Source organism: Leptonotus elevatus, chromosome 4, assembly GCF_054856555.1.
Source record: "Leptonotus elevatus isolate MCC_2025b chromosome 4, RoL_Lele_1.0, whole genome shotgun sequence".
NCBI classification, from domain to species: Eukaryota; Metazoa; Chordata; class Actinopteri; order Syngnathiformes; family Syngnathidae; genus Leptonotus; species Leptonotus elevatus.
The window spans coordinates 11,468,795-11,494,770 of NC_141242.1; the positions used below are offsets into that span (position 1 = coordinate 11,468,795).

Here is a 25,976-nt window from a genome sequence, read left to right on the forward strand (position 1 = left end):
TTCATTTTGAACTATTTTGATTAGTTTAAAAAAAAATCCACTTTTCTTAACAAAAGTATTTTTTATTGTACATTAAAACAGATATAACATTTGTGATTAATCGTGAGTTAACTAGTGAAATCATGCAATGCCTGACGGCCCTTTTAATAATCTTTTCTATTTAAAATTTGTTTGATTATTAAAATAATAATCTTTTCTATTTAACAAAATATTGTAATTATTTTCTCAAAATTTTAATAATCTTTTCTTTAAATTTTTTATTTTTATTTTGAACCTTTTTATTTTTTTTATTTTTTTGTATTTTGTATATTTTCTTATTTTTTTTATTTTTTTTTTTACATTTTCAATCATCTTTTCTATTTAAAAAAAATTATATATTTTTTATTTCAAAAGTTTTTTTAATCTAGAAAAAAAAAGATTATTAAAATTTAGGGGGCGTCCGGCGATTAATTTTTTTAAATCATAATTAATCAGATGTCTTCTCTACTTTATATCTGTTCTAAATGTACAATAAACCATTTTTTCCTAGGTTTTCATACTTTTGTTAACAAAGGTGGAAAAAAATGTTAAAACTTATAGAAATAAAGTGAATTTTTGACATCTACAGCCATCAATGGCAGTGAATGAGTTAAAAGTCAATGCTTGATTGGAAAAAGTAGGTTTATTGAAGTGTTTTCATAACCTCGTATTAGGTTGAGTCGTGTTTACAAAAACATGTCAGTTAGCTTCACTGAAGACTAAATTTCGTACTTTATGCTCGTTGATAAACGTTCGACTCACTAACGAAAATTTTCCTGGTACCGGGTACGAGTTCCACAAAATGTCTTCCACAACAAAACGCATGTGTTGTTGATGCTTATCGACGGGCGCGGACAAGTCAGGTGACAGACGTCGGACGACTCTTTCGTGCAAAGACTGCGCGGACGTGTTTGTTAAGGCGCCACGCCCGCAGCCGCAGGACGACAAAACACCTGCGGGAGATGCACCACCCACAAACCATGTGAGAGTCGCCGGATAAACAAACTAAATGTCTGAGAGGTGCGCTTCTCACTTTTTCTTTCCTTTTGGGGGGGGGGGAGGAAGCCGACACATCCGCTCGTCTATCTCGGCGACATCCGCCCACGCTCAAACCAAAACATCCTGCTTGGCGGCCTTTCAATGACACACACAAACAGGCACGCACACACAAATGTCTCAGCCAAGGCCTCGCCACGGCTCAATGGCAGCACGTCATTCAGAGAAAACGCTTTTATTGCGGTCATTCATTGTATTTTAAAAGCAATATAAACAACTTTTGTGGCTGAAATGTGCCGTTATATGCAACATGTACATTGTACTTGTTGCATATAAAAATAAAACTCTACAAGCTCAACTGACACACAAAACAAACATGTTATTGGTGGCGGGCACCATTGTCACGGTCATCATCACGACGGTAAACATCCTGTGTCAGGGACACGCATGGCAAGAACAAATAAATAAAACAGTTTGTTCTCCTGCAACATTAAACTTTGACCCACTAAAAGGTCGAAATGAAGGAGGAGTTCCTCTTTCCAAACAAGAAAGTTGAATGGAAGTCAGGCATTGAGTATTAACAGCCAGTTTTAAGTACTTTGAGGCTTAAAACAAGCATTTTGCACATTTTAAGATGACAACTAACCAACATCAAAGGCCTGAACTGGGGTTTCATAAGTTTAATTTTCTTATTTTAAGATTTTGCATAATCTAGTAATACGATAAACGGAAAAAAATAAAAGTATGAAAATCTGACAAACATGCAAGTGGTTTGTTCATTTTTCCTTGCTCCAGTACCAGCGCAATGGTCTAGTGCTATCCTCAGACTTGGAGGTTGTGGGTTCAATACCTAGGTGGGTCATACCAAAGACAATAAAAATGGGACCGGTTACCTCCCTGCTTGACACTCAGGCTACGTTATCCAAGCGTAAAAAAATACTTATGTATTTTAAGAAAATAATTCTATTTATTACAGCTTGAATAGCGCAACATTACTTGTTTTTAGTCTAAAAATATTATTTTCAAGACCGCTGTCTGTGGTTGATATGGGCCTAGTATTATTATTATTATATATATTTTTTTAAACCTTACAGGTAAATTTAAGTAAAATTTTCTTGTTCTGTTGGCAGATAATTTTGCTTATTTGAAGTAATAATTTTCTTATTTTACTATATTTTTTTCTTAAATTTTCTACTGTCCTTTTTGCATCGTAATTATTGAATTAGATCACTTTGATCCCATGACAGGGAAAAGTTTGCAGCAGGGATAGATCGATTATCATCGCCGATATTTGGCATTTTGAAGCATATCAGCATCGGATATTTTTAAAATTCTGATGGCCAATTGGATGGATCAATTAAAAACGAAGTTACTTTGGTGCAGCATCAGAGCCAAAATGTTGGGAACTTTTGCACCTAAAACAAAAGGTAAGTGAAAGATTTTAAATTGAAATTTGGTACAACTTTAAGAAAAATTTAGGGAGGTATTTATTTGTTGTAATATCCATTTACCGTTCTAAGACATGCTGCTGAGCCTGCTGTTTTTGTTTGAATTTTGTCTATTTTCAAAGATAAAAAAAAAAAAAAAAACAGGTTGCCAAGCTGAAAAGATGTTTAACAAACATTTGCGTAAAGGCATACGTATAAATACAGTTTAGTGTTGAAGTTTCTATTCTAATTTTTTTTTGTGATCAATTGTTTACATGCTCCTTTTTTATAAACCATGGAATACACGACGGCAACAAAAAATAAATAAACCTAAATGCGACTATTCTCACTTTTACTGAAAATAAATATCCTAATCAATATATCATCATCATCATATATATTTGTTTATAATTTTCTTGATACAACAAAGGCTCATTTTATACCGCCATTCATGGCCAGCGGTGAGAAAATGTCAGTAAATTTGAATGAGTGACACACATGACACATACGCGGCAGGTGCTAACGACACGCGTTAAAACCGATTTCATCTGCCAAACCACACAAAACATGTGATTCACATCCCACCAAGTCCAAAGTCAAGGAAATGTACCAGTGGGAAAATGTTTGAGGCCGGAATAATCCATTAGCTGCCATGAGCGAGGCCCTGGGCGAGACCTCTTCAAGGATGGCCATGCTAATTCCCTTGCTACACTGTTTGTTCTCAAGCTATTGCGTAAAGAGCTAGCACAGATGCTATGTAGCCTTAGCATGAAGCGAGCAGACAAAAAGGCTAAGATATGCGATTATGTTAAACACATGAGGTGTGATTCTCTTTGAAACAGGCTAACGTAACATCTGCATTGACTGTATGCCATGCTAATGCCATGCTACACCGTGAAGGGCTAGCATCGTAGCAACATAGATGCTATTTAGCTTTAGCATGAAGCTAGCAGACAAAGGCTAAGATATGAGATTATTTTAAACTAAGGGTGTCAAAATTAGTGCGTTAAGTTTGAGTTAATTTAAAGTTCCTTTAATGGCACACATTTTTTTCAACACGTGATTAACTCATTCACTGCCATTGACGGCTATAAACGTCAAAATTTTTTGGGAACTATTTCTATTAGGTTAACATTTTTTTCCACTTTTGTTAACAAGACTATGAAAACCTAGCATTTTTTTCATTGTACATTTAGAACAGATATGAAATTTGTGTTTAATCGCGTAGTAAATCACCTAGTAAAGTAATGCGATTAATTTTGATTAAAAACTTTAATCGCATAAAGCCCCAAATTTTTTATCTTTTTTTTTTTTTTTTTTTAAGAGACTGCCCCTTACTTGGAAAGCCTTACTGAGGGAATTCTAGTCGCAACACAAGAGACACGTCCACATCAAAATTTAGCAGTAATAAATGTAATAACAATGCATATATTTGTGGAGATTGGGGTATTTTACGATTTTAAAAATGTGCAGAATTTCACAAGTTACTTCATTTTAAAGATGAGATAGCTTTTAATATGAAAAGAAAAATGCACTGAGCTGTCACCAACGTCTTACAAATGCAATTATGCCATCTAGTGGCAGAAAAATGACCTCAACAGTCAACATAAATCAATATCACACTCGTTTTTTTTAGAGTACAGTCCATCTTTTTAATTTGAACAATTCAATACTGTATCAATGACTAAAAGATGCAGCCATATTTCTATTAGTTTAATCTTTTTTGCTACTTTTATGTTAACAAGAGTATAAAAACGTAGATTTTCTTTTCTTCTACATTTAGACCAGATTTGCAATTAATCCTGAGTTAACTATTGAAGTCATGCAATTAATCACGATTAAACATTTGAATGGCCTGCCACCCCTATTTTAAACACACGGTGTAATTCTCTTGGAAAACAGGCTAACATAACAGCCGCGTTGGCTGTTGGTCAAAATGCTGAAACGCGCTAAAAAGATGCGTTGGCATGCCGCCTGTATCCGTTGTGTGTGTTTCGGTGGCAACGTCGCGACACGGTTGCTTTTAGTGTAAGGACCAACCAACCTCAGAGTCCCATGACCATGACTCATCCTTGGCGCCACGTTCTTACATAAGCAGGTGGAGCTTCCTCTTTAAAAGCAACCGCAACAGCTCACAGGCATACTTTTGTTATTAACCCTTCAGTGTGGTGGTGTTCATGCTAGGCTATTGATTTTAGCGTCGGGGCACAACTACACACTCTTTCTGAAAAGTTACCAGGTTGTCGAAAATTTCTAGTTAATGTGAATTGAAAATCATTTCTAGATCTTAAATGACTTTATAAACGGTACAATATAGAGGCCTCATTAGAAATCCACCACCACAGCTCACAGGCTCACTTTTATTAACTGTTTAGTGAAGATTTCATGCTAAGCTAATGCGTTTAGCATCCCTAAATCCTCACAGAAACACAAAAACTGTTTTTCCATCATGGCTGAATCATTTTATTTAAAGATGCGAGAGTCCGATAACAAGGACGTTCTGGATCACGATTCTCATCCTCTTCAAAGAAACACAATAACGTAGGAGAGCTCTTTCTCGAGGGGGCGGGGGGTGCGGGGGCGGGGGGCACTCCAGCCACCGCTCGAGCCTTGTAAACGGTTTTCATCTCGAGCACTTTCCTTTCAACATTGGAGCCATTTTTAGCTTAGCCTTACACAACAATGACCTTAAAAACCCATGAGATATTGTCTTGTGCTTGCCAGACCGCAAGTTGCGGAGATAGACAAGCTAACACGGTATCATTGAAATCATTACAGCTATTCATTTTTAATTCATTCACTGCCATTGACGGCTATAGACGTCAAATTCATTTGAACTCTTTCTATTAGATTGACATTTTTTCCCGCTTCTGTTAACAAGAGTATGAAAACCTAGATGTTTTTAATTGTATTAGAACAGGTGTAAAATCTGTGATTAATCGGGAGTTGACTAGTAAAGTCATGCGATTAATTACGATTAAAAATTGTAATCGCACGACGCCCCTAATTTTTTAATAATTCTTTCCTTATATAAAAAAAGCTGATTAAAAATAAAAAGAAAAGAAAAAGAAAAGATGATTAAAAATTAGGGGCATCAGGCAATACAAATTTGTAATCGTAATTAATCGCATGACTTGGAATTTATGATCTTGAGGCGACATAATGCCGCACGGCTCCCACAGAATACAGTTCAAGTCTGTTCCTAGATCTCAAGTTCTATTTTATTTTATCATCTTATTTTCAACACTTTAAATTAGTTTATATGTAAAAATAACAGACGATGTCATTCAACTCGACGGAGACAGAAGTGGAGCATCTTTGGGCGACACTGCAAGCTGACAAACTTTCGCTTCCGCCTTTTTACATGACTCAGTCATTCATTTACTCAGGTTCCTCTTTTTATTTGTATTATAATCCGACCGACTACACGACACTTCCTCTTTTCACTTATGTTTTCACTCATGGCACAGAGTGATTCATCTGGATATGAAAACACAGTCGCCCCCTGCTGATTGTCACCGTGCATTGTTACGTTTGTGGCGTTCAAGATTTGCTGACATCTTCCGTACCAGAGGTTTGTTATTTGTCTCCGGTTCGACGGATATGCAGTCGTACCTTCAAATACTTTTGAGTTTTTCAAGATGACTTGCGAGTGCAGACTTGAGATATGAGCGCTGTGTGGTGTCAAGGACTGTTATTCAGAAAAGAGGATTACAAACGCAACTAATAAAAAAAAAAAGAATTATTTATTATTTAAAGCGACCAAATAGCAACTTTTAAGGCTGCTAGCTTAATGCTAACGCTAAATAACATCTGCTGTATGTTGCAGTGATATAACCCTTTTTCATGTTCTATGCTTTTGTGACATCACAAAAAAGGCGCTCGTTACCTTTTAGATTTGCTTGACATCAAGCATTTGTTTTTGTTTGTCTTGGTAAATTACGTGAAATGGCACCACTCCGCGACCAGTCAGTGAGATTAGTCACTTCCCAACCGCTGCCGCTGTTGTTTTTATGATTTATTTTCCCGCCCCTCACGGTTACTTTCCCGGCAAGCGGAGGCGAATCCTTTCACGTCGAGGAAGTGAATGAGCGTCATTGGGGCTCGGCGTGGGATTAGCCCATTTTAAATCTCCTCAGTAAGTAAGACTTACCCACATTATTCACATTTTAACACACACACATGCGCATGAGGAGGTATAAAATGTAGGACTAAGAAGAAAAAAAAAAAGATTTCTAGCCTTCGTGTTGCAATTTTTTTCACATAGCAGACATGTTTAGACAAAACACTGCTAGAGTCCAAAGTAGCTGTTGCGGCTTCCCAGGTTTAGATAATTAGGTATGTGGCTTTTACTTTCAACATGAAGGAACAAGCTGCAAATGTTATTTTTATTCATGGGAGAGAAAAAAACAAGCCTATCTAAAAACTTTATTCTAGGAAAATAGATGCCACAAACTTCATTATCAAAAAGTATTTCATTTCTTAACAAAATACATATTTATTACTATAAATTTGTACAATAATAATTAGGGGTGGGAATCTTTGAATGTCTCTGGATTCAATTCCGATTTTTGGGTCTGCGATTCGATTCAGAATCGATTTTCGATTAAGAAAGATTTTGGATTCACAATGATTTGATTGACAATGATTTTTGCTTCAATCTACAGATGTGCAAGGAATTGTAATGATCTACTCCAGTCTGACTCGCTAATGCTAATTAGCGCGCTACTCGCGGCACTTTTATCACTCAAAAGAATGGGTCCACACTGCAAAAAAACAACTTTCATTGTAATAACTTGATCGTGACTTCTAATGTGGCTAAAACTTAACGTATTAGACCGCGTGGAACCACACTGCCCCTAAGTGGCCAAATCGGGTACAACATGAACAGCGCTCTAAATAAAAGGCACACACAGACAAAGGCAAGACAGTATAAAATAATTTAAATAAAATCGATTTTGGGACCTTTAAAATTGATTCTGAATCGTACTGAATGAGAATCGCGATTTTTATGAGAATCCATTTTTTGGCACACCCCTAATAATAATACTTTTTCTAAAAAATAAAATTTTCAAAAAATGTGTATAATATGACTAACCTCATAAGATTACTACCGTATCTTACTGTGCAGTCTCTGGTCTATTAGTGTAGTCCACGTTTCAATGCAAACATGGTAAAGCGGTATTTAGCTGTTATGCTGCACGCGAATGGAAAAGGTTGCAAATGGAAATGAAATCAGCGGCAAGTATAATTAAAAAATAATAATAATTCACTCCAGTCTTATTAATTTCAGAAAATGCCTTTTTATTTCTTTCCTTGGTTTTTAAACAACTACATCTTAAATGGTCTTAAATGCTGCCAATGTACAAGCTACTTTTGTTTCTTTGCTTTACGCAGTCGTTCTGTTAACGCTTTTAGATGTGCTTTCAAATTGCTTTGTATATGAAATGTGCAATTTAAATAATGTTGCCTTTCATTGCCTTTTCTTTTTTTGTAATCAACATTTTTTCTTAAGTTTTTTAATCTAACATTATCGTTTCTAAAAATGAAAACAACTGACTTTTTGTTGTTGTCAGTCAGCGACATTTGCACATAGATGCAATTTAGGACGCCTTTGAGAGTAGGTGGGCGAGCGCAGGAGTTACCAACTTAAAGCTAATCTGTGACATCTTCAAGAGTCCAAAAGATGGATCCTTCTCAGAAAAACGCGCCCACGGTCAACTTTGAAGTCTGCACAAACCCTCTCGGCCGCATTGATTGATGCGGCCCTCGCTTCGAACCGCACCGCCGCGACAGCTCATTCAATGCATCTGCCGCCCACAGTGCAGAAGGAGTGACGCTTTGACATGAAAAATTGGCCTGATCAGCCGTTTGCCACTTGAGTAATCAGCTTTTGGACACAATGCTTGGTTGTTAATCTTAGCTTTTTGGCTGGGCGGTAGAGCACATGCCATACGGGCTTAATACTTCCCAGACAGGACTTCCTTTAAAACCAACAATTCAGAGCGAGCATTTCAATGGTAAAACATATTTCAGATTGACACAATGTATGCGTTCAGGTCATGGTCCTTGCCGTCTTTCTTTCTTATAAGATTCATACTTCTTTTTTTTTCTCAAAACATGAAAAAAACATTTTTATTCTCAAGGCTACTTCTATAAAAGAAAACAAGGTTGTTCTCATAAGAACATGAAAAATATGCCTTTATTTTTTTTTTAAACGTGTAATGACTGTCTAAAAAAGGCATTCCTTAAAAAACAAAAAAAGTTCGTCAGATTGATATATTTTCGCATAATTACAAATTTTTTAATATATGTATTTTATACATGAAAAAAATGCCTTTATTCTCTCAAAAATTACAACTTTACAGCAAAAAAAATATCCCTTCATCCTCTTATCTCTTATAATAGAATACATCGTGCTCTGAAAAGATTGTGTAAGATTTTTTTCCCACCACAAAAACACAGATTTTAACAAAAAATAGACCTTAAACATTATTCTCTTTATAAAAAAAAATCGATCTTCCTTTTAAAAAGAAAAAAATTTGTCGCATAAGAAAAAGCATTTTTTTTAATTGAATGATGACTTCAATCTCTAAAAAAAAATTGAAAAATACAACTTTATTCTCATAAGATTACTTCTTGAGACTTTTCCGCCATTTAAAAAAATAAATAAAACTAACTTTCTCAAAAATTTGACTAATTCTAGAGAAAATTACTTTAGCCTTGTAGGATTTGCACTCTTCTTGAGGAAAAAAAACCCCACCCCTACCTTTTTAACTTAAAATAAAAAGATTATTGTGATAAGAGCGCTATTTTTTTCTAAAAAACTAAAACAAAAAAGCAAGACTTATTTAAATAAATCAAATGCTTCTAACGTTGTTCAATTTGATTTATCTCAAAATCAAATCAGACTATTCACATAAGGTTACAATGTTGTTGGTTGCCGAAATGCATGTTTGTACAACAGGAGCCCTGATGACAGACAAAGCCCACCTGTGGCTGTCAGAGCCCGGGTTTGTGTGTGTGTGTGTGTGTGTGGTGGTTGGGTGGGTGTTGGGGGGGGGGGGCAGCTCTCTCTACGCCCCCACACTACACTGTGAAGGCCAAAGACACCGCATGACCTCTAATCCCCCCCTGCGTCTCCGGCTGTCAATCACGCCGCCGTCCATGCCTGCGGCGGACATGCTGGCTGCTCTTGTCTCTGATTTAACCACCTGCTATTAGCATCCCACGGTCTGCCATTTAGAACAAAGACGTTTCGGCATTGTCTCTCTCCTGTACTACTAAATGTCAAAAGCGGTTGCCAACACCATCCTGGGCGCATCGGAGCCAGGGCGGAAGATCGGGCATCGATGTCGGCACAAGTTGATGACTAACCATAATTTGTTGAAAAACTCTAGAATCTTTGTCAGGAGTGGAATTCGCTTCTAACAGCTCAACAGGTAGTCAATTTGTGATACTGTATGCAGCATGTATTGAATATGTATTGGGGAAAAATAGAGAATGAATTGATTCTATTCTATTGTGAGGGGTTCAATCAGTGGATGTTTTTCCACTGCAGGCCTGTGAAGCTCTTTGAGACTCTTTTGTGATGAGGGGCTATATAAATAAATGTGACTTGACTATCATCTATAAAACCTTCGGCCATGCGCAAGCCTCCTTGTGACCGGCAAACATTTTGCACACTTCAAGTGAGTCCAATGGAAGAAAGTGGGCCACTTTCATGGAAATTCACTTTTGCTGTTTGCTCAAATCAATTGTGCCAGTCCAAAAAAAAACGACCCCATGACCGGAACCGTGACTTCCGCTAGTCTGAGAGGGAATGGATCGGGGTGTTCCAGTTCGCCCATTTGGTTTTCCACGCAAATTATCATGGTGTCACGTTCTGGTGTGAGTTTCTCTGATATTATTGCAGCCATGTCGGGATGAAGGGATTATTGTCCTATTGACCTTGCATGGCTACTTGAACTCAAAATGGCAGACTTCCTGTGCCTTTTCAAACATGGATTCTTGTGAGACTGCCTTCGGCGTCTGAATTAAAACAAGGATACTGGAAATGTATGGAGGACCCAAACTGCCAAAATTCAAAATAAATAAATGACTAAAAGTGAAAAAAAAAAAAACGGATCCAAAAAAAAAAAAAATATATATATATAAATTTGTATTACATTTTTTAAATGATATTTTTACCATATGTTCGCTTTTATTTTCACTTTTAGTCATTTATTTATTTAGTCAGTCACTTATTTATTTTGGTCCATACTGCCAGGACGAAATGTTATTCAAATGAGGGGGCGGTCCTAAGTGAAAAACTGCCAAAATTAAAAAATAAATAAATGACTAAATAAGTAAATAAATGAATAAAAGTCAGAATAAAAGCAGATATAACAATTTAATTAAAAAATTAAATACAAATATATTTATTTAAGTATACCTGTGTATATATATATATATATATATATATATATATATATATATATATATATATATATACATACATACAGACATATATATATTTTGTTGTTTTTATTTCCATTTATATTTTCACTTTTAGTCATTTATTTATTTAGTCATTTATTTATTTTGAATTTTGGCAGTTTTGGTCCTCCATAAAAGTTTCCTTTCAGGCATGGCTTCTTGAGAAATTCTGTCAGAAACCTGACTGCATTTTTTACGTGCCTTAAATTTTGGTGCCATGTTTTGCCTGGCCAAACATTCGAAAATGGCTGCGTGTTCATTTGAGATTTCAGACTACTTACAATCAGAAAATCTTACTTTCACGTGTAAACATTTGTTTAATTGGCAATAAAATGTCTTACATGAATATTTCCATGTACATTTTAATGCCAATTAAGGCCTCATTTGTAGATTCATAGATTCAATACTTTTTAAGGAAAGGCAAGTTAGACAGACGAAAGACATGATCACCAAATTTCACGTTGCTAAAACAATTCTTGAGGTTTTTGTATCAACTCTTGATGGCCTAATTTAATGCAGTTAAGTAGAACGTTTAGTCAACAGCTGGTCTTGTGGAGCTTATTTATGAGACTTTCATGTTTAATTGTTTAATAGCTCACCAATGGTCCACATGAATGCAATGAAGAAAACTAAAAATGCCTTTTTTGCTCAGGCCCTAAAACTGGAGCGCATACATTTATTTGCTCTGAAGTATACACAGATCTTCAATGATAAGACCAAGCAGTATTCTACGGCATCCAGATGGGAAAGATTAAATAAATTGAGCTGCACTGCCACACACACGTATGCGCAAACACGCACACACAAGTGCCCCCTAATCAGCTTTAGCACTTGAGCTAATACCAAAAGGAAGGCAAAGAACCCGTGAGAAAATCATTTCCATTGAGAGGGAGCTTGCGGCTAATTGTTGATTGTCCCACAAGAAGACAATGCGGGCATTGGGTTAGCCTCTCAGACGCTACGCTAGCCACCCCAACCTTCGCCACGTTCCCACGCATACCGGCCGAGCGTACGCTGCCAAACGCATAAGCGCCTTACGTGGAGACCTTTAACTCTAACAAATGGCTGCACAAACACAATACAATAAATATTGCAACAGATGATGACTAAGAACTTGGCATGGAAATAACAGCTGACCACAAAAAGTTGCATTTTGGCACAAAAATTGATTACAAGTATATAGCAATTGTTAAAAATAAATAAATAAAATAGGGGTGTCATTTAAAAAAAAAATCTTAATTAATCACATGACTTCAATAGTTAACTCACAATTAATCACAAATGTTACATCTATTCTAAATGTTCAATTTTTTTCCTCTAAATTTTCATACACTTGTTAACATAAGGATTGTGTTTAGGTCATTTTTCTGCCACTAGATGGCATCATTGCATTTGTAAGACGGAGACAGCTCAGTGTATTTTTCTTTTCACATTAAGAGCTATCTAATCTTTAACATGAAGTAACTTGTGAAATTCTACACATTTTAAACATCTCCTAACGTCTCCACAAATATATGCATTATTATTAACTTTAGTACTGCTAAATTTTGACATTGTGACTGGAATTCCCCCAGTACAGGCTTTCCAAGTAAAATTAGTGCCCTTAAAAGGAACTTCAAATTAACTAAAAATTAACATACAAATTTTGACACCCCTAATAATAATAATACAGAAAACGGTTTCTGTTGAGAGTCTAGCACAAGAAAACTTTAAAGCCAGTTTCATTCCACGAGCATATCTAGCGCGATAAAACAGGACAGCCAGGAATGTCTTGGAAGCTCGTACTAAACACAGACGTTGTTGTCTTGCTTTGCTTATGCTAAGCGGAACGAAATCTAAAAATACAGCAACAAAGCGGCAAAAAGTCACACAATGATCTTAAAGTCCCCTCCAAAAGTATTGGAACAGCAAGGCAAACTCATGATGGCAGCAGCAGAATGATTTCTGACGTCTACGAAACCATTCTGCCTGGCAATGGACAGAAACATGCATCAAACTAATCGAGAGGATAAGACGATGACCTAAAACGATGCCACCACAACAAAATACTTCATTAGGAGCAAAAAGTGGAAGGTCTTAGATTAACAAAGGCAATAGAGATAGACTGAAATGTTATTAGTAGTCAAGGAGGCTGATAACTGATATTTGAAGCCGATATTCATTTTCAGTAAAAAAAAAAAAGAAAAAAAAAAGGGGGGGGCATAAGGAATTTTAATTTTAATAATGTCTTAAAGCATTCATGCTTTTTTGTAATTTTTTTTAGACTTTTCAAAATGTTGGTTTTTTGTTGTTGAAATCTTAGACAATGCACTTCATTTTACATTTCTAAAAATAAATAAATAAATGTTCAGAGAGCTCCCAAGGTTATCGGCCGTCAGATTTAGAAAATAGGCCGATACCGATATTCGTCAAAATGCCCAATATCAGACCACTATCCCTACAAGGCAATCACCGGACCGGACCTTAGCCCAATTGAGCCTGCATTTTACCTTTTTACGTTACCTTTATTTTAGAGAAGACTGAAGGGAGAAACCACAAGAAACAACCAAGAACGGAAAGAGGCTGCAGTAAAGGCCTGGAAAAGCATTTCAAATCAAAAACGAAACAGTCTGGTCAAGACAAATCGGTGGCAGGCTTGATGCAGTTGTCACAAGTAAGGGTTATGCCACCAAATATTAAATGCTATTTACTTTATACTCATGTAATAAAGTCTGTTATGACTGGTATTAGATTATTTTGTTTACCGACAGAGTACAAATACAGACATACAGTATTGGAAACCTACATTAGGCTTTGAAAAATGAAGTCTCCCCTCAAAATCACAATATTTTACCATTCAAACTTGGTTACATCCAATGTGATAATGAAGCGACGTCTCAAGATGATGAGCTGCAATAAAAGTATTATTTGCCCATTTTGCACTCTTGATCATGTAGAACAGGATCCTGTAGTGTCAAAGGCGACACCCAAACTCACCCCCCGGGCCTCCCAGAGACGTATTAAATGTGCGTTGCATAAGACAAGGAGATAAAGGCCAAGAGAGGTGAGGTGAGAGGGGAAGGACGGAAAGGCGCAAAGAGAATCCTGCTGCATTAGTAAAGAGAGCATGCCCTCCTTTGTTTCTTTTTCATGAACACGATTGAGTTTCTGGACAACTGAGCATGGCCATAACAAAACTGTTAGTCGGCTACACTGCTGTGAGCCAACCTGTGCCCATCAGTCACTTCCCCTCAATGGTTCCCTCATAACAGGTGAGAAAAAAAATGATCAAATGAAAATATGGATACTCAAACACTCAATTATTCACAAAAATGTGAACACAACAACAACAAAGTAGATTTTGACATGTGATATCACAAAGCGACAAGCAGTCTTGTGTGCGTGTGTGTATATATATATATATATATATATTAGGGGTGTGCCAAAAAATCGATTCTCATTTAGTACGATTCATAATAAATTTTCACAATATTCATGTTTTACTAATATCATGCCCTCTAACTATTTACTATGTAAGAAATCATTTACACACAAAAAAAATACACATGTACAGTAGTAGTATTCTTCATATATTGCCAAGGTATCAACTCGGTCTAGATATCGGACTCAACTCGGATGTTATTGTCATAAATGTCCCTATTTAGTCCATTTGTACTTGTGTGTTTTTGTTTTACAGCGTTCAGGAGTCCTTGTCCTGGTAAAACGAAGAATCCCCGCTTCCCCTTCCTTCCTCCCCCCTAGAGGTTTTGCTATCTTTAGCTCATTTCCGCCGCGTCTTGTCACTCCGGCTCTCCTCTCCGCCATCTAAATATGGAAACTAAACCCCCGGCGCAATTCAATCTCCCAGCATCCCCTTTGCGCAGGAAGCGCCGCATGAGGTGCAGCGACGTGTGTGCGAATGCGCGAGGCCTAACGGAGGGATCGGAATTCCAGAGTGGACACACAATGCGAAAGGACAAATAACCGCAAAGGAGAGCGCTGGCTACAGGACACCCGCTCGGCTCACTCTGGCGTCACAGTGAGCGTCTGCGGTGACACACGAGACGACGTCCGGTAACTCAATCGCGCTCTGTCGTCCGCCTGCTAATCACCTCTTTAACGCACAAATGCACACAACAGCAGACATTGCTTTTCAATTGCGGTTCGACAGATTTTTTTTTTTAAACAATTAACAGGAACTTTCGGTTTATGTTGATTATGGCGACGCCATATGGACAAAAGCGGTATCGTTACGTCTGAAGGAAGACCACATTTCCCATGAGGACAAACGCATTGCGTCGTTTAGTAGCTCACCCCAGCAAGTGAAATCCGGGCCAATGTTGATCCTTGACCTTTTATCCGGGGTAGCTTTTGATGTATGCTATAAAGCAGTCAGCACATTTGTAATTTTTTGTGTGGTACTGTTCCTACTATCTTCCTCAAAGTTGCTTAGTGCCGTAAAAGTGCAGTAAAAATGATACAGGCCATGGCAAAGGTACCCTTCAACTAGTTTTAAGTCGATGTTTCATCCGAAGAGTTATGAAAATATTTTATTAAGGTTGAAAAGTTCCTTAGTGCTACTTTAACTCATTCACTCGCAGCCATTTCCACTGAAGCAATCCCCTTCGCTCTCGGCTGCTTTACTGGATTTTGACTCAAGGCCCAAAGAATATTTTGTTCTATTGCTATAAAAACATGGAACCTACCAAAATAATATTTATATCTGTTTCCGTTTTGCAGCAATTAGCATTAGAATATAGCTAAGTTTCATCATTAATCTGTTTAAAACAATGGAGGAAAAGAGCCTTTTTGTAACATGGCCCTGGTTGATCTCTTATACTCTGCTGCCACCCGCTGGTCATTTTTGTAATAATTACCATTCTTCAAGCGTCCCTCTGTTCAGTTCAGAGGCTGTATCAAAGCCTTTAGTATGCTCTAGCATTAAAAAGGCGTATAATTACGTCTTTGGGAGCATGGTAATATTTAAAATAGAACATATATATACATATTTATATTTAATTTTTTGTGAAGAAATAAAAAGTTGAAATGACGCATGGCGCAGCATTTGAAACTTTCCCCTTGGGGCCATTTTTAAGGAATTATGTAAACTTTAAGGGCATCATCACAACTTCTGATCTCTACTGAACAGCAAAGTGTGTGTGATACTTTCTCCTCGCTAAGCAGTCACTGATCCAGAATTTTTCAAGCCAACTAAAATGATAATGGTACCTCGGGCAGAATATCACTTAAAACGTATCAGGTGTTTGCTGTGTCATTGAATAATCCTTTTAATTTTACAGACAAGTTTACCAACCAAGCGCCGAGTCACAAAGACTAAGACGGGGTCGATGCTGACCGATGGCGTCGGAACTGCAAGTGGTGAAATCTCCCACCCACGCACCCACCTCAGGCTACTTCCGCACTCCCTCCCAATCATCACATATCCGCCTACGCTGGGAACCATTAGAGCGGAACATGGAGAGTGGAAAACACTCTGAGGGGATGGAGTGTGGATGAGGACTCCCGGTGATGGAGGCGGAACCACAAAAAGGTGCATCGAGGCACACGAATGCAATGGTTGATCACGGAAAGTTGTACTTGGGTATAAAAATGTAACTGCTGGCTAGAGATAGACCGATATAATTTTGCCAATTGTTAGTAGTCAAGGATGCCGATAACCGATATTTGGAGCCGATATTCATTTTCACTAAAAGGGAAAATATTGGCATCAAGTTCATAAAATGTTGCAAAAGATGTTAAGAGACAGTTTGTACTTGTCGCAAACAGTTTTCTTGTTTCAAAGAAATTCTGCGAATATCTTTGGAAACATTTTACGAACCCTGACGAAAACACAAAATTTGCTACATTTGCAAGCGTTCGTCGCTCAGTGATGTTATGATCAGGGAATTTGTATTTATTTCTTTATTAAAAATGTCACTTTATAAGATGTTGGCGAAACTGGGAACTCGCTGTATTTTTTGTTTTTGTTCAAAACAAAAATAAGTGAAAGTTTCAAGTATGGTTTTGCTAACATTTTAAAACAGAACTGTCTATTCTCTATATGGTTAAATAAAAAAATAAAAAAACTTTTAATATGCTCAATGGCATTTCAACAAAGTTTTTTTTTTCCTACGCTAACATTTTCTGTTTTACTGCAATTAAACATTGATTGGTCACAAAAGTCTTATTTCCCCATTAAAAATTCCATAGCTGATCGCAAAATGTCATATTTAGGCGCAAGAAGGTCAAAAACGCAAAAAGTCGGATTTGATTTCAAAATGAATCTGAAGTCTCACGAGAATTGCCGAGATCACGTGTGATGCCAGTTTGACATTCTACATTACATTACTGCATGTGAGCAATAGCACCTACGGTGGTGAAAACGAGTACTAAGCCTGGATGCTCTCAGTGAGTGGGTGACTTAAACCCACTCTGGCTCATCTATTATTAGAGCTCAGTAGAGGGCCCTCAGGGTCCCGGGGCGCCGGCACGTGTACTCCTCAAACGCCCGCCCCCCAACGGCACCCACACCACCACCCACCACTGCACTCCCTCCTCCTGTGATCTCCACTTTGCTTTCATCTCACTCTTTTTCTCGCCATTTCTCACTCGCACAGCACATGCCTTCACATGCGCCAGAGAAGCACCCGGAAGGGGAGGAGGAAGAGGAGGAGTGGGAGTTGAGTGGATATTCCAGATCACATTCCATATGAATGCTTTGAGTGGAGGCTGCTACATTTTAATATCAGGGCACATATAGACAAGCAATGGACTAGTAGCCAGCCAATGGATATGATCTATCACCTTTAGGAGGCGCTAGGCTTAATACAACCTCTGGATTGAGGAAGAGGAAAGTCTAATTGACAGGGAAGGCCCTCATTTATTTCATGAGCGTATATGTAAGTGATCTTTGCGTATATGATGCTTGAGCATGTCCCGCCCACTCGCCAGGCCACCATTAGTGCCTTGCCATTGGTGGGATAACGGTGGCTGCTGGTGCCAATCAAGACGACTTTTTGCAATCGCTCCATTTATGGCGTCCTCCCACTTTGCAGCCACAGGCCATGCAGTGACAGAAGTAGGCCACAACACATACACACAAAGACAAATTATGTTATCTTATTATATTGATTTACTGTATATTAACTGGTAAAAAGTTTGTCGATGTGCAGCTTGACAGTGAGTGGCGACCAGTCCATTGTCTGTACAGTCTATCTATATGTGCCTTTAACATTTGCTGGCAAGAGAAAATGCATGGAAGAATAGATGTTTAGAAGTACTGCAGCAGGAGGGTCCAAAATCACAGGCTGGTCTGCAGTACCATCTAGTGGCCATTGACGGTAAGGCATTTATCATCACAATGACCCTCATCATTGTTCTGGTACAGTAAACCATACAATATATCTTGATATCAACATTTAATACCAGTGTCATATTGATCATTTGTCCCCCACTATTTCACACTAATGCTACTAGTTGTGTTAGGAGAATGAAGTTGTAATATCGTGAGAGCGGTTGCAATTTTATGAGAATATTCCGAGACCACTTACTAGTTTTAAGGGAATGAATTCAGGACATTACAAGGGAAACGTTAAGATATGTCATTAAAAAAATTGAACATTAGTAAAAATGTGGGGGGGGGGGGGCTCACAATTTTATGAGAATAAAGTCACAATATTACAAGAGATATTGAAGAAGAACATTATTTGTGAGAAATGTCCAAATTTTCCAAGAACAAAATCAAAATATTGATTATACGAGAATAAGGTATTATCATTATTATTAATGCATGTCAAGCGGAATGTTTGGTGAGCAAAAGGTTGTTTTGCACAAAAAATCTTAATTTGGCAATTTTAAGCAAATAGTCATAAAGTTTATAAGTAGCCGTAACTTGCCTGAAAATTATAATACATTTAAAAAAAAATTGTATTTATTTACAAAAATAGTATAGTATAAATAGTATCATAATATTGTGGAGAAAGCTTTTATGGGAGGAAAATCATAATGTTGCAAGAAATGCAGTAATAAAAATCATAATTTGTGAGAAAAATTGTGACATTGATAGAAAATTTGTATTTTATACCAAAATGAATATATAACATCGTGAGAAAAGTCAAGACATTTGGTGAGCAAAAGGTGATGTGAGAAAAATCACAATTTGTGAGCAGTTTATTTGAACAAAGTTTGAATTTTAGTAGCTGTGAAGATTTTTTTTAATTTAATGAGAATAAAGTCATATGCACTGAAAACTCATTACATCATTTTCACATTAAACAATAAAGCCGTCTTTAATATAACTCACCGCGTTTTGTTGGCTAGCTTCTCGTACCTCGACGATTTGTGGCTCCGCTGAGTGCGTGTCCGTCACCCCCGGACTGACCTGCAAGGATGGACAAAGCTTGATATTTTCAACACTGCGAGATGGTCGTCTTGGTGCAGAAATCACCTGAATGCCCGATGTGTGCGCCTGGTGAGAGTGGGGCACCCGGGGATGGATATCCGTCAAGTGAGGCGGGGGGTTGGGCGTGGCCCGCCGGCTGTGCTGCTCCAGGACCTCCCGGTACGATTTGGCGTCAAAGTTGGTCTTCCACAACATCACCTGATTGACAGAAGAAAGACAGGGCGAACTAGTACCTGCTGACTTTTTTTTTTTTTAAAGGGCAACTATGCTAACACAAAATGCATCTGTATTTGCAGTATTTCATCCTACTCCTTGCTGTTTTTCAATTGCTATTTTATATATATATATTTTTTTTTCTTATTTCACTTTCTCATTGTTTAATTTTGTCATTGTCCTTTCAAGTTATATTTAAAGTTAATATTTCAAGGATTCAAAGACTTTTCTCAAAATTCAAGGATGCAAACATCCAAGGATTTAAAAAAATAAAAATTTTCACGACATGGCACAAAATACAATCCAAGACTTGTGAAAGCAGAGAATCTTAATAGCAAAGGTTTGTGCATAAGTGACACTCATTGAAAAGGAATTGGGAAGGGGGGTAATTTTATGCATTATATATAATTTTAAATAATCAGCAGATTAATCTGTAATCTGTATTTTTTTTTCTGACAAAAATCAGTATCGGCCTCGAAAATTGCATATCGGTCTTCTGCCCTCTAATAGAACATCTTTTTTTTTGTTCTAGCTGGTTCTATAAGTCGATGGCATAGATAGATGATCTATGATACATTTTTTTTTTTTATAAATATTTTTGGGCCAATTAAATCCGTATTATACACACCAACCTGAGAATCGGCGCCCCCAGAAGCAAAGAGCTCTCCAGCTTTGGAAAACGCCACAGTGAGGACTGCACCCTGAAAAAAACAAAAAAAATCCTTATTCTCATGACATTACAACTCCTTCATATTATTATTTATAATCTCATAACATTACTTATTATAATATTCAGAAACAAATCTTATAAAATTAGAAGAATATACAATATTAGGACTTTAAATCTCGTCGCATTACACCTTTTACTTGCAATATTACAACTTTCTTCTAACAAATAATAAAGTAAAATAAAATAAAAGACCTTGTGTCCATGCAGCGTGTAGATGAGGCGTCCCTCCAGCAGGTCAAGGATTTTGATTGTGCCGTCGCTGGAGCCGCTGATCAGGTAGTTATCGGACGGGTGGAAGGAGAAGCTGTTGACGCTGGCGCTGTGGACTAACAACGCACACGTCAGACAAAATTAACGGTCGTTTCGCTGCTTCTGTGATGCCCGATTACCTTTATAATGCTGGATGAGCTTGTTGGTGCGTATGTCCCAGATTTTAAGGGTGCGATCCGCCCCCGACGACGCGATACATGTGCCTCTTGAGTTAAAATCCACGTAAGTCGCCGGTCTGAAATGTGAGCGATTGTAGAGAAATGCGTAAAAAGCACAGAAACATCCTGGAAATGTGGAGTTTTTTTTTTTTTTTTTTTTTACCCGCAATAATCAGTGAAGCAGTTGATGCAGTTTTTGCTGGACGTGTCCCACAACCTGACGGTGCGATCATCCCCGCAGGACACCACAAGGCGACTGTCTGGGGAAAACCTACATGCAGAGGTGTAGTTTGCCATTAGGCAAGGCAGGCAACGCCTTGGGGCCTCTTAGCAAGCAGGGGCCCCCACATTTGACACAAACCGCATACCCTTCACATTAGCAGTGCAAATGACAATTGACCGTCTCAAATTCCTTGAGTCAGGTGGTTTTTTTCCCCTTTAAAAAAAAAACATCCATGGTAAGGCTGATTATGTTTTCTTTTTTTGTAAATGATCATGAATAGTAGTAAAGCTTTTATTTAAAAAAATAAAATAAAATGACCATGGCATCTTTTTTTTTCCATGACCATGGTGTTTTTTTTAAGCAACCATGTAAGTAAGGCAGTTTTTTTATTTTTATGTAAACGACCATATTATAGTAAAGCATTTTTAAAAAGACGACCACGAATCTATCGTAAGGCATCTTTAATGGGGGGAAGTAAGTATTAGTAAGTAAGGCGTTTTTTTTTTTAAGGGAACATGTATATAAGGCAACCATGTACATAGTAAGGTTTTTTTTTTTTAAACGACCATGTAAGGCTTTTTTTTAAAAAAATGATTATATATAGTAAGGCGTCTTGTTATTTTTTAAACGACCAGGGGCATAAGGCGTCTTTTTGTTTAAAAGGACCATGTATAGCATAGCGTATAGCGTAGTGTAAAATAAGGCTTTTTTTTTTTTTAAACAACCAGTAAAGTGTTTTTGTTTAAAAAACAACCATGTGAGGCATAATGCGGTTTTTTTTAATGACCATATATAGTAAAGCATCTTTTATTTTTTTAAACGACCATCTATAAAGGCTTTTTTTTTTTAATGACCATGATAATAGTCATTTGATTTTCCTGTTTTCTGACTCACTAAGAAAGATTCTTGCTAAAGTTAAACAAACAAGTCACTTGAATGAAGCACAATTAATGGCGTTTGAATATGCTGATGTCCAACTTTAAAATGACGTACTATGTATACTACGAATAACCGCCGGGGCACCCGATCCCTTCTTGCTTCGGGCCTCTGAGAAATGTTGCTAAGCCACTGCCTAAACGGTGGATAGGCTCCATCAGGCTCCATGTTCAAAAGACCTTATTAAACCATCCGAGAAATAATCACTGAAAAGTTTTAAGATCCCTTGTATACTGTTGCGCAGAAAGGTGACACAACAGTACTTTAAATGAATGGCCAGACCAGACCAAACGATTAACGATCTTAGGAATAGTCACTGCAAGTTTGAAGATCTTGTGAAAAGGTAACAGGCGACAGGTAGAAAAAGTTTTAAACTTAAGACCATTAGCACTTAAATGAAGCATCAAGACCCGACCAAACAATCACCGATCTGAGAAATACTAAAAGTTTAGAGATCAAATGAAAACTGTTATTGTATTAAACAATAAATCAGCGTCCAGACCGAAGCAAACGATCACGTACCTAGCGCAGCGTACCCAGTTGGTGTGCTGGTTGAGCGAATAGATGAAGCATCGCCGGCTGACGCTCCAAACCTTCACCGACTTATCGTCAGACGCCGTCACCAGCCTCATGCCGTCGTGGGAGAACGCTACGCTGCGCACGGCAGCTGTGTGCGCTTTGAACACCGTTGACTCACCTTTCCTGGGTGACAAAGTCGCAATATTATGTGTAAAAAGTCATTAATATTTTCCAAGAATAAAGTCTCAATTTTGCCAGGTTACAACTCTTTTGTACTACAAACGTGAACAAAAGGTGGGACATATGATGTAATATTTTTCTAAGCGCAAATTAAAAATTTTTTTTTTTTACAGATTTTTTCGAAAAATATTACTTTTTCTTTCTTTCTTTTTTTTTACATAAAAACATATACGGTAGAAAGGCTCTATCAAGCTTTATTATGTTACATTGCAAACATTTTTGGTAAAATATTACAACTTCTGACGAAAGCCAACCTTGGGCCCCCCCCAAAAAAAGTCTTCATATAACAAAAAAGGTCACAATTTTACAGAGATAAAGTCTGAATGTTCCAAGCATAAATGTGGACTATTTTTACATTCACATGTTAAAATTCAATATATATATTTTTTTACTATTCTGTTTGTTTTAATTATTCCAGTAGTGCAAGAACTTCAGATTTTTATTATTTATTTACTTTGTGAAAAGTGTAAAAATGTCACCGGAATAAATCTAATATTTAGATATTTTATTTATTCAAAAGTTAAAATGTTGAGATTGTTCTTGTAATATAGCATTTTTCATTCACTTTTTTTTTTTTCATAAATACATTACAACTTTTTACTTGAAGTTGGACAACGCATGGGACAAAAGCAGTTGTAATATTCCTAGGTCCAACAAAAAAAAGGAAAAAATATTTTAAAGGAATAACTTATTTTTTTTAATACAAAAATAAACTCTAACATTTTTTACTTTTACCTGTTAAAATTACAATATTTTTAGTGTAACATTCTGACAATTTTCTCATATTACAACTATTAATCTATCAATTTAGTGGAATGCCCCACCACTAAAAAATTTAAACTAAAATTACCAGATTCATGCTGATGTTTTTCATGTGCCAGGTTGCGAACGTCCAATTCTAAAATAAACATTATGATAAGTTTTGAGCGACTTACAAGGAAGGCTTCCACAGTCGCACCATCCTGTCCAAGGACGAGGTCGCCACCAGGTTGCCGACGGGGCAGAACTGTACGGCCGTGACGGCATCCTTATGGTTGACGAAGCGCAAGCACCTCCCCTTGGCCGGCAGGTTCCAGATCATCAGGCTGTTATCCACCGAGCCCGACGCTGATGAAAAAAGACCACAGAAACTTTGATGGCCACACAGAATATCAACAAATCACTTCAGCTCATAATTGAAATTGAAGTTTCATCTAAAATTTCTAAGAGAAAAATTCATCAAAATTATTGGTGTATTCAAGTATGCTTTTCAGGATGATTTTTTTTAACACTTTTTTTTTTTTAGTGCCTTATCTACCATAAGGGAAAATACTCTCCACAAGGTTTCAGACATCGGGGGGCGCTAAACATCCTCTGCTGTGTGATATTTTTTCTGCCAGTTCAATCAAAAGTTTACTTCACTGTTTGTTCTAAACAAAAACTTTGATGGTACAGTCGAACCTCAATTTTCGTACGATTCGGTTTCTGGCTTTTTTGGGGGCCAGAATTTTATCCCAATTTTCGTACATATGATCATTTTTGTTTAGTTGAAAATATCTATCTGTACCAAACTCATGTGCCTGCACACATGACTCAGCCATTGATTTCCTGGAATCAAGCCCTGCTCAAAGCATCCCATGCGCAAATTTATTGACTGCTTTCTTGAGTGAGCGTCATCCATTGTAATCCTTTAGATTTTTTTTGTGTGCATATTTATTAACTGCAACAGTTCATTAGGCCACCAAGGGACCAAAAAGGGTTCAGAGTGCTGGCTCTTTAATAAAGAAGATGAGAAACACCATAGAATTCAAGAAAAAAATTTGTTTTGAAAATGATGCAATACTCTTCTAAACAATATCCTCTTCTCCTCCCGCTTCCTCTTTGCCATCTTTCATGTTACACTATATTATTATTCTCGATAAAATGTATTTTTGCTAAAATTTTTGGGTGTCTGGAATAGGTAATTGGATTTATATTGTTTCTGACAGGAAACACTGCTTCCGTTTTTGTATGAATAAAAAAACCCGGCCTGAATGGAAAGAGAAAAAAGGAAACATCAATCGCACTGAACATTGCCACGTTGCAAAAGCAGTGATTTTTCCACATTGGAAACCTTTGATCCAAGTAATATAGAGTTGGTGTTGGCAATATTAAATTGTTCAACCTGTTGAAAATGTGTTGTTATGGGTTGTGTTTACATACTTGTTTTCAGATAATAACCTTTTTTTTCTAATAGAAAAATATATCACAGCAGTAAAAATTTGTTTCAATCACATTTGCATTATTTGTGTTGTACTTTATTGTTTTGCATAATGAGTCCTATTGGGTCACGGGTGAAATAAAAACAAAATCAATAAATGATGGTTGCTTACCGAGTATTTTGTTGTTTGGACTGAAATGCACGCAGGTGACGGCATCCTTGTGACCCTTAAACAGTCTATCCAAGCTAGGGTCATCCTGTATTAACGACAAAGACGCATTTGAATGTTTTTAGTTTCACTTAAGTCGTGAGGTCAAAACATTGTTGGAAACAAATACAGGAAGTTGAGATTGTTTTGGCATTTCGATTTAACAAATCCTCTTAGCAGACATATCGCTTACTCAGCTTCTATTAGCACACACGTTTACTTCTTTCCGAGCCTTATTTGTCCAGAAAAACAACTTTTACTCACCAGGACCGAGGCCATCGTGGGTGTTTTTGCGTCATTCGATGCTAAAGTTGACCTACTTGAACGTTTCCTCCATTGTGCTCAAACATAGCGCCTTCAGGAAAGTATCTAGGCCTGAGCAGTCAAGAACGGATATATTGATGACTAACTCCACTAGCTCCAATCGACAATCTACTAGATAGGCAACGCGTTCAATTATATTTTGTGCATTGTGTTTTCACAATGCTGTCGATTTGGTGCTATTTGCTAAAGCCAAATCCGTAGCAGCGAGAGTGGTGGCAATATCTGTTACGTTCGTGTGTGGAAAAAACGATTAAGGCTCGTTAAATGACATAGATTTTGATAATTGGTATTTGTGAATAATAATGACGACGTGGTTGTTACGCAGCTAAAAATGGGTGAGAGTGATGTATTCCCCTCGTCGTCATCGCCGCCCTGACGTAAAGCGTCTTCCGGCCGCTTAGCAACCACTTCAACCTGCCGTGTCGACGTCTGCCATTGGCTCATAAGTTTGGCACTGTCCAATCAGCGCGTGCACATGAAACCGAGCAGATTCGTGCATGTTAGGGCATATGCAGCGAGAATCTAAACTCGTAGACGCAAATGTGGCAATATCGACTACGTTCTTGGAAAAATTACATGTGTATAAGTAATTGGCATTAGTGAATGAATGATGACATGAAATGATGTATAGCCTACGTCAACCCGGTCATGAAGTCAGGGTCTTTCTGCCGCTTTAG

At 37.3% G+C, this 25,976-nt stretch overlaps 1 protein-coding gene and 1 long non-coding RNA gene across 5 annotated transcripts in view; one reads left to right on the top strand and one right to left on the bottom strand.

Moving 5' to 3' along the window:
- Nucleotides 1–25,800, bottom strand: part of poc1b (POC1 centriolar protein B) — a 29,286-nt gene extending 3,486 nt beyond the window's left edge. The window contains exons 1-10 of one of the 2 annotated variants that reach the window (XM_086074575.1): nt 25,240–25,800; nt 24,940–25,024; nt 23,524–23,695; nt 22,352–22,531; nt 20,834–20,941; nt 20,632–20,747; nt 20,435–20,568; nt 20,145–20,213; nt 19,345–19,497; nt 19,201–19,278 (exon numbers count right to left, since the gene is read on the bottom strand). In XM_086074575.1, the coding sequence (XP_085930701.1) occupies nt 19,201–19,278; nt 19,345–19,497; nt 20,145–20,213; nt 20,435–20,568; nt 20,632–20,747; nt 20,834–20,941; nt 22,352–22,531; nt 23,524–23,695; nt 24,940–25,024; nt 25,240–25,254 (1,110 nt within the window). In that variant the 5' untranslated portion in view covers nt 25,255–25,800. Of the gene's footprint in view, nt 1–19,200; nt 19,498–20,144; nt 20,214–20,434; nt 20,569–20,631; nt 20,748–20,833; nt 20,942–22,351; nt 22,532–23,523; nt 23,696–24,939; nt 25,025–25,239 lie in introns of both variants that reach the window. The other variant, XM_086074574.1, reaches the window with a different exon arrangement.
- On the top strand, nt 6,357–16,863 carry LOC147175518 (uncharacterized). Of its 3 annotated transcripts, XR_015094689.1 has the most exons (5): nt 6,357–6,579; nt 13,856–13,962; nt 14,064–14,170; nt 14,596–14,972; nt 16,199–16,863. It is a non-coding gene; the product is annotated as an uncharacterized LOC147175518 (long non-coding RNA). The 3 variants fall into 3 exon arrangements; XR_015094687.1 differs by lacking the exons at nt 13,856–13,962; nt 14,064–14,170; XR_015094688.1 differs by lacking the exons at nt 6,357–6,579; nt 13,856–13,962 and having other exon boundaries at nt 13,974–14,170.
- Nucleotides 25,801–25,976: the final 176 nt, after the last annotated feature.